Genomic DNA, 12556 nt, shown 5'->3' on the forward strand with positions numbered 1-12556 from the left:
TCTTTCTCTCGGAAAATCCATGGCGAAACCCTAGGAGGCGAAACCATCTCTGTCTCTCCACAAACCCTAGAGTGAAAATCCCCCTTTTCACTACCAGATGAAGAAGAAGAAAAAACCCTAATCTTTTCAAGTATATACTCATTTTTGAAACCCTAATCTCCTCTCAAACCCTAAAATTTTCATTCTAGATCATTAATCCTTCGTTTCTTTTTGTGAATTCTTCGATCTAGATCATTGTCTTTGTTTTCTGTCTTTACTTATGAATGAATCTACCATTTCAGTGGTGATTTTTTAGTTATTGCTGAAAATCTGCTATTAGTGTCGGAAATTCATACTGAAATTGATTGTAAAGTAGTCTTTTTTCTCCATTTTCTCTAAAATACTCAAGCATTGTTTTTAGGGAAAATGACCAAAAAAATGGGCTTTCTACTGACTATGACGTGTCAAGAGGGGTGTTTTCTAAATCACCAATCAAGAGTGCATATGACTAAAATGCCCTTGATTCTCTCTCTCTCAAATCACCTTTCTTGCGATGATTACCTTTACAACACAAATCCCAAAACCCACCTTTTTCCCTCTTCTTTTTCTTCCTCCCACCTACCCATAAGAAAAGTACGTCTGAAAAACCCAAAAACCTCCATTTTTGAAACCCAAAAACCTCCATTGTTAGATGCCAAAAGCTCTATTCTATTGCACAAAACCTCATTTTTAGATGCCAAACCCTTCCTTGCATTGCACAACGCCTCCATTTGCAACAACTGTTGCAAAAAAACGTTATTGGATTCTGAAATTGCAAAAAGCTTCACTACAAACCACTATTCCATTGCACAAAGCTTCGATTCGATGGAAAGATGTGTATTTCTAGCTCTCTCCCTTCTCTTTCCATTATAAGGCATATTTACAAACTTGAATGAAAGTTCTCCACGTTAAATTATTGTCTTCCATTGCACAAAGCCTTCAATCACTATTTAATCACATTTAAATTACTTTAAACACTTTATAATCATTGTTATTTTACTGTAAACCACTAATTTCTTAAGTTAAACCACTATTTCACTACGATAAACCACTATTGAAGGCCACTAAGTGGGTATTTATAAGTGGTTTATATAGCTTCTTTGGTTAAGAATCCTCAGTAGTGGTTTATAATCCTAAGTAGTGGTTTATTTAGGCTTACCAGTGGTTTAGAGTGTTTATAATTGGTTTATATGGCTTAACAATGGTTTAGAGTATTTATAATTGGTTTATATGGCTTAACAATGGTTTAGAGTGTTTATAAGTGATTTATATAGGGTAAGCAGCAGTTTATAGTGTTGATAAGTAGTTTATATAGGGTAAGCAATGATTTATAGTGTTTACAACTGGTTTATATAGGGTAAACAGTGGTTTATCTAAGCCTGTCAGTGGTTAGAGTGTTTATAAGTGATTTATATAGGCTTATCAGTGGTTTAAAGTGTTTATAAATAGTTTATACACGATAAGAAGTAGTTTTTAGTTTTTATAAGTGGTTTATATAGGGTAAGCAGTGGTTTACAGTAGGGGTGGACATGGTTCCGGTTCGAACCGAACCGGCACATATGGTTCGGTTCGGTCCGGTTCCAGCTATATATGGTTCGGTTCCGGTTCTAAAAATTTGGAACCGGTGGATATTTGGTTCGGTTCTGGGTTTGGGATCCCGGAACCGAGAACCGAACCGAGAACCGACACTACTTACTTAGGGATTTGATAAAATCAGTCCTCCCCCATTTAATTCACCCCTCTGTAACGTTTTCCTTTGCCTTTAAAATTTTAACTCACCCCCTTTTACCGATTTGTAGTTCATAACTTCATATATAATTTGATAGGGCCTATTTGTAGTCCACATATATAAATGTTATCCCAACTTTGATATGCATTGGATATTGTATGTTAGGAATTGCCCAAAACTTTGATACGAATGGTATATACCTGTTTGTAGTCCATATATACTGTTCACATATAATTTGATAGGGCATGTTTGATAGGGATATATACCTGTTTGGCTGTTTGTAGTTTGGTTGGGTAAACCCAGAACCGAACCGAACCGATTATATATGGTTCTGGTTCGGTTCGGTTCCACACATATATGGTTCGGTTCTGGTTCCAATTCCAGGGAATCGATTATACATGGTTCGGTTCTGGGTTTAGCCCAAAACCGAACCGAACCGAACCCTGTCCACCCCTAGTTTACAGTGTTTACAAGTGATTTATATATGGTAAACATTGGTTTATACAAACCTAGCAGTGGTTTAGAGCGTTTATAAGTGGTTTATATAGGCTTATAAGTTATTTAAAGTGTTTATAAGTGGTTTATACAGGATAAACAGTAGTTTATATGTTTATAAGTGGTTTATATAGTGTAAGCAGTGATTTAGAGTGTTTACAAGTGGTTTATATAGGGTAAACAATGGTTTAGGGTGTTCATAAGTGTTTTATATAAGCCTAGTAGTGGTTTAGAGGGTTTTTCAGTGTATAATATATGGTAAACAATGGTTTGGACAATGGTTTAGAGTATTTATAAGTTGTTTATATAAGCTTAACAGTGGTTTAGATTGTTTATAACTGGTTTATATAGGATTAACAGTAGTTTAGAGTGTTTATAAGTTATTTATACAGTGTTTGTAAGTGGTTTATATAGAGGTAAGCAGTGGTTTAGAGTATTTACAAGTGGTTTATATAGGGTAAACAGTGGTTTATCGTGTTTATATAGTGTAAGCAGTGTTTTATAGTGTTTGTAAGTGGTTTATATAGGGGTAAGCAGTGGTTTAGAGTTTTTACAAGTGGTTTATATAGGGTAAACAGTGGTTTATATAAGCCTAGAGTGGTTTAGAGTATTTATAATTGGTTTATATAGGCTTGTCAGTGGTTTAGAGTCTTTATAAGTGGTTTATACAGGGTAAGCAGTAGTTTATAGTGTTTATAAGTGGTTTATATAGGGTAAGCAATGGTTTAGAGTGTTTACAAGTGGTTTATATAGGGTAAACAATAGTTTAGAGTGTTTATAAGTAGTTCATATAAGCGTAGCAGTAGTTTAGAGGGTTTATAAGTGTATAATATATGGTAAACAATGGTTTAGACTGTTTATAAGTGGTTTATATAAGACTAACAGTGATTTAGAGTGTTTATAAGTGATTTATATAGGCTTAGCAGTGGTTTAGAGTGTTTATAAGTTATTGACACAGTGTAAGCAGTGGTTTATAGTGTTTGTAAGTGGTTTATATAGGTGTAAGCAGTGATTTAAAGTATTTATAAGTGATTTATATAAGCTAAACAGTGGTTTAGAGTGTTTGTAAGTGGTTTATAGTGTTTATAAGTTGTTTATACAGTGTAAGCAGTGGTTTATAGTGTTTGTAAGTGATTTATATAGGGGTAAGCAGTGGTTTAGAGTATTTACAAGTGGTTTATATAGCGTAAATAGTGGTTTAGAGTGTCTGTAAGTGGTTTATATAGGAATAGCAGTGGTTTTAGAGTGTTTATAAGTTGTTTATTTAGGATTACCAATGATTTTTGGGTAAAAAAGAGGATTTTGGAGGAAGAAGATGATGGATTAGGGTTAGATTTTGAGGAATTTTGAGGAAAAATGGTTAATGGAGTTAGGGTTTGGAAAGAGTTTGAGAGAGAAGGGAAAAAGAATGAAAAATAGAAGGGGCAATTGAAAAAAAATCGCACTTTCCAGGGCTTTAAATGTGCCTGGAACAGTTCTCGGAATTCCGAGAACTTTTTTTTTCTCTAACTGTGATGTTTGCTGCGGAATTCCGAGAGGAAAACTCGGACTTCCGAGCAAAAATTTTTTTTTTTTACTGTGTTGTTTACTGGGGAATTCCCAGAGGAAATCTCAGAGTTCAGAGAAATTTTTTTTTCACGGAGATTTGCAGAGGGAGAGAGAGGGAGAGAGAGAAAGAGAGGGAGAGAGAGAAAGAGACGGAGAGAGTTGCCGGAAAATTTCCGCCGGCAAGGGGTATTTGCAGCGAGAGAGAGAGAGAGAGTTGCCGGAAAATTTTTGCCGGCAAGGGGTATTTGCAGAGAGAGAGAATGTAAAAAAAGAGAGTAAAACTAACGTTTTTTTTTTTTACAATGAGGGCATTTTTATTCCAAACCCATCCAAACTAGTCAACATCACTTCAAATTTGTAATTTAGAAAACACCCCCCTTGTCACGTCATAATCGGTAGAAAGCTCTCTTTTTTAGTCATTTTTCCTTGTTTTTATATGCAAATGGTTTTGAAGTTAAATATGATTCTTTTCAAATAATGTTTTGAATAGTTTTATAAAAGATATAGATTAAAGGCTTCCATAGTTTAATGTTGTAAGATCTGGGAGTTTAGACAAATGCAGTTTGTAGATCTCTGAAGTTCAGTTTAGCGGAAGATCTGGGAGTAAAATTCCCCTTCCCATCTGTATTTTCATATGAAGATTTGACGTAGGGGGGTCAAATAAATCGTATAATGACACAGGGGTCTAGCTATAGCCAAAATGACATAAGGGGGTCAAAATTTGGTTTTCAAAATTTTCAATGACGAGAATGCCCTTGTGGCAGAAATAGGTGATATGACTTAAAAGTATTTCAGTTTCCCTCTCTTTCTCTTCCCTCTTCTCTCCTCCCGTCTGTGTTATTTTTTTTTCCGTCCTCTTCTCCGGCGATCTCTACGGCTCTGTTTGGTTCGTGAATCTCGGCGGGAAGGGGAAGGGGAAGTGAAAGGGGATTTGTGCAGAATGGCAATGAAAGGACCTTATGGGGGTGGGGTTTTGAAATAACTTTTGGTTGTAGGGATGCTTACTAGGATTTTGTTGGAACTAAATTCCCAAATGCCATTTGATTACAAGAATTTAGCGGAAGATATGCGACGAAGCAGTGCGTGGAGCCTCATCCGTCGTTTGAGAAGGCCATTCCTGTTGAAATTCTAATACAGAAACTCGGTTTTGGGGGTTTGCCATTCGGTTCTCATTGGAGAGCCACGTGGGCCGACCGTATCCCGACATTGTTGTGGGTGTTTTGACCATCGGGTTTGAAAAACACAACCAAACGACGTGCCGGCATCTAAAATTCCCACGAAATTCTAATGAGATGCCTGATTTTTGACAACCAAACAGAGCCGTAGGCAATCTCTCCGGCGATCTCGACGAAGGTGAAGCACGTATGAAACCTGGAAAACAGTAAACCCTACCTGGTCTCAGTTTATTTTTCATGATTTGTCTTCGATGTGAGTACGAAGTAGAGATGTAGTTTGTAGTCAGTTGAGAAATTTGTATTCTCACCTGTCATAGTAGAGATGTAGATGTAGTTTGTAGTCTCACCTCTCATACTAAAAGCTTTTGAACTACATTTATGCTTTTGAACTTTCCATGAATAAAAGCTTTCTTAACATCCATTTATTTTGAGCAACAAATTGTTGAAAAGATAAACATTAAAGAAATTGATGCTTTAACAATAGGAGTTGAGTGTATATTTAGAGAAAAAATAAATCATTTGTGGCAAACACACCGTTCTTACAGTTGGGGTACATGTTTCCAGATGGCATTCTTATACAATCACATATCTTTCTCCGTTGCCTTCACCCCCTTGTTATCTTTCATATTATTTTCTTTACTATCTGAAAGAAATAATTTGCAAAGATTTTATTTAAGAGAAATGTGGCAGTGTGATATGATAATACGCAAAGGGTGGTTGTGCTCCATAAGATATTGCTATTATTAGTATTTCAAAACTCATGCTATCCCATTTAGCTTTGGTGTTAAATGTGAAAGTGCTTGCGAAAAGAAGACAGACATGAGTTTGAAGAGTGTAGGGATTGAATTTTTGAGGGCCCATAATCCCTTCTCTAATACCATGCATAGCTCCCCTTTATTGCCCTTGAGAAGCCCCCCTTAGGTACTAATAACCTCTTCTTTGTAGCTGAAAACCCATGCCTTTCAACTTGAGCACCATCTTTGGATTTGCTGCACCCTCCAAGGGTACTTCTCCTACCCCATTTGAGGGCCCATAATCCCTTCTCTAATACCATGCATAGCTCCCCTCTATTGCCCTTGAGAAGCCCCCCTTAGGTACTAATAACCCCTTTTTTGTAGCTGAAAACCCATGACTTTCAACTTGACGACCATCTTCTGGATTTGATGGACCCTCCAAGGGTACTTCTTCTACCCCATTTGAGGGCCCATAATCCCTTCTCTAATACCATGCATAGCTCCCCTCTATTGCCCTTGAGAAGCCCCCCTTAGGTACTAATAACCTAATAACCCCCTTTTTTGTAGCTGAAAACCCATGACTTTCAACTTCAGGACTTTCTTCTGGATTTGATGGACCCTCCAAGGGTACTTCTTCTACCCCATTTGAGTGCCCATAATCCCTTCTCTAATACCATGCATAGCTCCCATCGGTTGCCCTTGAGAAGCCCCCCTTAGGTACTAATAACCCCTTCGTTGTAGCTGAAAACCCATGCCTTTCACCTTGAGGACCTTCTTCTGGATTTGATGGACCCTCTGAGGGTACTTCTCCTACCCCATTTGAGTGCCCATAATCCCTTCTCTAATACCATCCATAGGTCCCCTCTATTGCTCTTGAGAAGCCCCCCTTACGTACTAATAACCCCTTTTTTGTAGCTGAAAACCCATGACTTTCATGGACCCCCAAGGGTACTTCTTCTACCCCATTTGAGGGCCCATAATCCCTTCTCTAATACCATGCATAGCTCCCCTCTATTGCCCTTGAGAAGCCCCCCTTACGTACTAATAACCCCTTTTTGTAGCTGAAAACCCATGACTTTCAACTTCAGGACTATCTTCTGGATTTGATGGACCCTCCAAGGGTACTTCTTCTACCCCATTTGAGTGCCCATAATCCCTTCTCTAATACCATGCATAGCTCCCCTCGGTTGCCCTTGAGAAGCCCTCCTTAGGTACTAATAACCCCTTTTTTGTAGCTGAAAACCCATGACTTTCAACTTCAGGACTTTCTTCTGGATTTGATGGACCCTCCAAGGGTACTTCTTCTACCCTATTTGAGTGCCCATAATCCCTTCTCTAATACCATGCATAGCTCCCCTCGGTTGCCCTTGAGAAGCCCCCCTTAGGTACTAATAACCCCTTCTTTGTAGCTGAAAACCCATGCCTTTCACCTTGAGGACCTTCTTCTGGATTTGATGGACCCTCTGAGGGTACTGCTCCTACCCCATTTGAGTGCCCATAATCCCTTCTCTAATACCATCCATAGGTCTCCTCTATTGCCCTTGAGAAGCCCCCCTTACGTACTAATAACCCCTTTTTTGTAGCTGAAAACCCATGACTTTCAACTTCAGGACCATCTTATGGATTTGATGGACCCTCCAAGGGTACTTCTTCTACCCCATTTGAGGGCCCATAATCCCTTCTCTAATACCATGCATAGCTCCCCTCTATTGCCCTTGAGAAGCCCCCCTTAGGTACTAATAACCCCCTTTTTTGTAGCTGAAAACCCATGACTTTCAACTTCAGGACTTTCTTCTGGATTTGATAGACCCTCCAAGGGTACTTCTTCTACCCCATTTGAGTGCCCATAATCCCTTCTCTAATACCATGCATAGCTCCCCTCGGTTGCCCTTGAGAAGCCCCCCTTAGGTATTAATAACCCCTTCTTTGTAGCTGAAAACCCATGCCTTTCACCTTGAGGACCTTCTTCTGGATTTGATGGGCCCTCTGAGGGTACTTCTCCTACCCCATTTGAGTGCCCATAATCCCTTCTCTAATACCATCCATAGGTCTCCTCTATTGCCCTTGAGAAGCCCCCCTTACGTACTAATAACCCCTTTTTTGTAGCTGAAAACCCATGACTTTCAACTTCAGGACCATCTTATGGATTTGATGGACCCTCCAAGGGTACTTCTTCTACCCCATTTGAGGGCCCATAATCTCTTCTCTAATACCATGCATAGCTCCCCTCTATTGCCCTTGAGAAGCCCCCCTTAGGTACTAATAACCCCCTTTTTTGTAGCTGAAAACCCATGACTTTCAACTTCAGGACTTTCTTCTGGATTTGATGGACCCTCCAAGGGTACTTCTTCTACCCCATTTGAGTGCCCATAATCCCTTCTCTAATACCATGCATAGCTCCCCTCGGTTGCCCTTGAGAAGCCCCCCTTAGGTACTAATAACCCCTTCTTTATAGCTGAAAACCCATGCCTTTCACCTTGAGGACCTTCTTCTGGATTTGATGGACCCTCTGAGGGTACTTCTCCTACCCCATTTGAGTGCCCATAATCCCTTCTCTAATACCATCCATAGGTCCCCTCTATTGCCCTTGAGAAGCCCCCCTTACGTACTAATAACCCCTTTTTTGTAGCTGAAAACCCATGACTTTCAACTTCAGGACCATCTTATGGATTTGATGGACCCTCCAAGGGTACTTCTTCTACCCCATTTGAGGGCCCATAATCCCTTCTCTAATACCATGCATAGCTCCCCTCTATTGCCCTTGAGAAGCCCCCCTTAGGTACTAATAACCCCTTCTTTGTAGCTTAAAACCCATGCCTTTCACCTTGAGGACCTTCTTCTGGATTTGATGGACCCTCCGAGGGTACTTCTCCTACCCCATTTGAGGGCCCATAATCCCTTTTGCCGTAATTTAATTAAGAAAATATTATATCCTTGCCAGATGTAACATGTTAAACTAATTTCTCATAGATTTCGTCTTTAAACTAGATTTCGTACTGTGACCTGTGTACTTGAAATGCAATGTTCACTTATGTTAAATTATTTCCATGCTTCAGTCTGGTATTAAATGTACTGAGAATCAAAATATGTTATCATCTTCTTCTCATGTTTAAGTCTTAACCATATCATATACTCCTTTTGCAGACAAGTTTTCAATCAGGAAGGTCATATTTTCTTCTTTCAACGTGTGCCTCCGAAGGTTTTGCTTATGTCGGCCTCTACTTATTCGCCTTGAGAAGCCCTCTTTACGTACTGCTTCTTATCATATCTTGTCTGCCCTTTGCAGGTCTTCGTAAACTGGCACGCACAATGCTTTCTCTGCTGTTACACTATGATGGCATACTGAAGGATGAAGTTAATTGGGAATATGTTGGTGGGAGTAAGAAATTGTTATTGGTAAGTCCCCGAATGAATCTTAAAGAATTGGAGGCTCTAATCCACAGTCGAATTGGGAGTATTGGAGGAGGGGTGTCACTATCCATCAAATGTCGATATGTTGTTGATCCATATATAAGCACTCTAATCGACGTCGATAGCGATGAAATCTTCCAATCGTTGGTTAAGGTGCTTGAGAAAGATAATTTCAACTCTGTGATGCTATACATAACAAAAATTGACAATGGCCTAAATTCATCTTATTCTTCAATTCTGCCCACAAACAATGTCATACCTTCTACTTCCTTTTCACCTCGAAATCCCTCTCATAACCTGCCCATACGTTTGAATTCTGTACCATCGATTCCCTCTCAAAATCCCTCTCATAATGCATGCATACCTCCTACTTCCGTTCCACCGATTTCACACCTAAGATATCCATCGGAACGAGTAACTGTCACTCCCGACTCTCGTTTTGAAGTAGACTTAGAAAGAGAATATGAAACAGAATTGGGTAATACAAGCATAGGAGGTGACTCGGCACAATTTAGTTCAAGGTATGTCTTGTACAATTTTATTTATATTGAAGTACTCAATCTACTATCCTAATTTTATATTGTTGAACTGTGTAGGGTACGAGTTGGCCTAAATGAAAACTTCTCGGACGATATGTATGAGAACCCTACCTCCGAAGATATCATTGTCCCCGGGAATGATGCAGATGTGCCGTTGGAGCATATTAACGTTTTGGAGGATGATTTTCATGTCTTCGGTTGTGATTTCGAAGAATTTAGAACTGAAGATGACAATGATGATGATCCTGCAGAGGATGATGATGAGGATGATGACGAGGCTGAGGTTCAGGATGAAGAGGGTGATGAGGCCGCCCATGATCCTGAAAATTATAATGGAAATGAAAATCAGAACGAAGATTCTGGTGAAAATCGTAGGCCAACAGAAGTGGCTCCCCCTACCGCCAATGGTTGGCCATTTCTACCTGCTGGCACAAGTCGGCCACTGGAAGTAGACGACTTGTATGTTGGGGCTGATGAGGTAGATGCAGATAATCTTCAGTTCGATGAGTTAATTGTTGGGGCTATGTATCCAAATATGAAGTAGTTCAAGAAGGCCGTTAAGGAGTATGCAATTCGGCAGAGATTCATGTTCAAGAAGTCACTGTCAACTCCCAAGAAGTATGCCGTTGTATGCAAAGAACCAGGTTGCAAGTGGCGTATATCAGGCATTAGCCGTATGACTTATGTGTTAGTGAAGAAGTTTGTGAGCGACCATACGTGTACATCTCACTTAAAGGGCAATGATAATCATCTAGCTACATCCCCATGGGTTGCCGAGACATGCTTACACCTATTTGACCGTCCAGAAGATGTGGGGACAAGGATCATAAGACATTACATGAAGTCGCACTGGGGTATAACCATGACCTACCGTAGAGCACACCTTGCGATGAACATCATCCTTGAAATAAAGTGTGGAAATGTGGAGGACTCGTACCGCTTGCTCCCTGCACTGATAGTTGAGATGATGAGAACAAACCCGGGCACCTACATGCGTGTTTTTCGAGCGAGAGATCTACGTCCAGGGGGAGATGATAAATTTGCTCGCTTATTCTGGGCATTTGGTCCCAGCATACGTTCTTTCCAACGAACACTCAGATCGATAGTTTTGGTCGATGGGACGCATCTACGTGGAAAGTATCTTGGAATCTTACTGATCGCAGTTGGGGTAGACGGGAACAACGGCTTAGTTCCATTAGCTTTTGGTGTTGTCGAGACTGAGAACGAAGATAGCTGGTGCTGGTTCCTCTATTTGGTGAAGCGGCACGTATTGCCTGAGGGGATAGGCGCATTGACCCTGTGCTCCGATCGACAAAAGGGGTTGATGCAAGCAGTGCCTAAAGTAATGCCTATTGCAAACCATAGCTACTGCATGCGTCACCTCGCCGCCAATCTGTACACCGACTTCAAAGACCCTTTACTTAAGAAATTGTTCTGGAGAGCTGCTAGGGCTTTGAGAGAGAGTGTTTTCATAGACACAATGGAAAAAATTAAGGCGAGGAATGAAAATGCACACAACTGGATAGCCGCTATTCAGAAGGAAAACTGGGCTAGTTTCTACTTCAAGGGGGAAAGATATGATGTGTTGACCACCAATAGATCGGAGTGTTACAATACAGTGCTAAAGGATGCCAGAAAATTGCCGATTGCAGCTGCGGTGGAGCTGACTCGTTTTAAGAGCTCCGAATACATACAGAAACGTCAAGCGATGGGCCTTCAATGGGAAACAAAGTGCACGCATTATGCAGAAAAACATTTGGGACTGGCCAGAGAACAGGGTCGCGGATATACTGCTTATCGAGTAGGTGTGCACGAATTTGAAGTAAGGTCCCGTGATCATCATGATGTCGTAAACTTGCTGCAACAAACCTGTACATGTCGTGAGTTCCAAACGCTTGGGCTTCCGTGCGGACATGCCATGGCAGCCATTGCCATCACAGATTTTGATGAGTACGATTATTGCCATAAATGGTTTCGTATACAGATGTATCGGGAAACGTACTGTGAGGTGCTTCACCCTACAGTAGATCGCACTCAATGGGAACTGCCTCCAGAACCTCTGCAGACTGTATTACCTCCAATAGCGAAAAGACCACCTGGACGGCCGCGAACGAGAAGATCTGACCGCGAATTGCAGAGTGGAGTGCATCGCAAATGTACGATCTGTGGAAAACTAGGCCACAACAAAAGGACTTGCAGAGAACCTCCCATGGAGAGACAACTCCCTGATGAATCTTCCATTGGACCCTCTGCCCCCGTTTTCAATAGGTACATGATACGTAATATATTGAGGTCAATAAGTAGTATAGAACATCCCCGATTCCATACTTATTCGGTGTGGTGGTGGTGTTGTAGGTCGGGTGTACCTTGTGCAGCTCCTTTTTTCACGTAATTATTCCGCGGAGAATGCATTGGAGGCTCCAGTTGGATGAAGGAGGAGAAGTGGATTAATTGAAAGTGTGGACAGTAATTAGTTGCTGTATATAATAATTTTTTGAGGTATAGTGGTGTGCATAGTTGAAGGCTGGCAAGTTTTCTGAGGAGAACCCAATTTTTTGAAGGTGGAATATTCTATTTTTTGGACCCTACTGTAATTAATGGTATACTGTAATTAGTGGTGTGCATAGTTGAAGGCTGCCCAGTTTTATGAGGGAAACCCAATTTTCTGAAGGTGGAATACTCAATTTTTTGTTATACTGTAATTAATGGTATACTGTAATTAGTGGTGTGCATAGTTGAAGGCTGCCCAGTTTTATGAGGGAAATCCAATTTTTTGAAGGTGGAATACTGTATTCTTTGTTATACTGTAATTAATGGTATACTGTAATTTTTGGAGGGAAACCCTGTTTTCTTAAGGTGGAATGGGTTGTCATAGTTGAAGGCTGCCCAGTTTTCTGAAGCTCGAAT

The 12556-nt window shown here is 40.4% G+C and overlaps 1 protein-coding gene across 1 annotated transcript; it reads left to right on the plus strand.

The window, feature by feature from the left end:
• The first annotated feature begins 9743 nt into the window (after nt 1–9743).
• Nucleotides 9744–12041, plus strand: LOC143857568 (uncharacterized). The gene is made up of 4 exons (XM_077368041.1): nt 9744–9846; nt 9901–10127; nt 10194–10991; nt 11145–12041. Exons 1-4 carry the CDS (start codon nt 9744–9746, stop codon nt 12039–12041), a joined length of 2025 nt encoding a protein of 674 aa, XP_077224156.1.
• The last annotated feature ends 515 nt before the right edge of the window (nt 12042–12556 follow it).

This window comes from Tasmannia lanceolata, unplaced genomic scaffold, assembly GCF_043159265.1.
Source record: "Tasmannia lanceolata isolate RefF3 unplaced genomic scaffold, GAP_Taslan_0.1 ptg000025l, whole genome shotgun sequence".
NCBI lineage: Eukaryota > Viridiplantae > Streptophyta > Magnoliopsida > Canellales > Winteraceae > Tasmannia > Tasmannia lanceolata.

Bases quoted from the DNA above. Each gene is read 5' to 3' on its own strand.
- LOC143857568 (XM_077368041.1), top strand. From the start codon at position 9,744: ATGTATGAGAACCCTACCTCCGAAGATATCATTGTCCCCGGGAATGAT. The intron at 9,847-9,900 runs GTTGTGATTTCG...ATGATCCTGCAG, and splicing joins GGATGATTTTCATGTCTTCG to AGGATGATGATGAGGATGAT. The intron at 10,992-11,144 runs GTAATGCCTATT...GAAAAAATTAAG, and splicing joins TGATGCAAGCAGTGCCTAAA to GCGAGGAATGAAAATGCACA.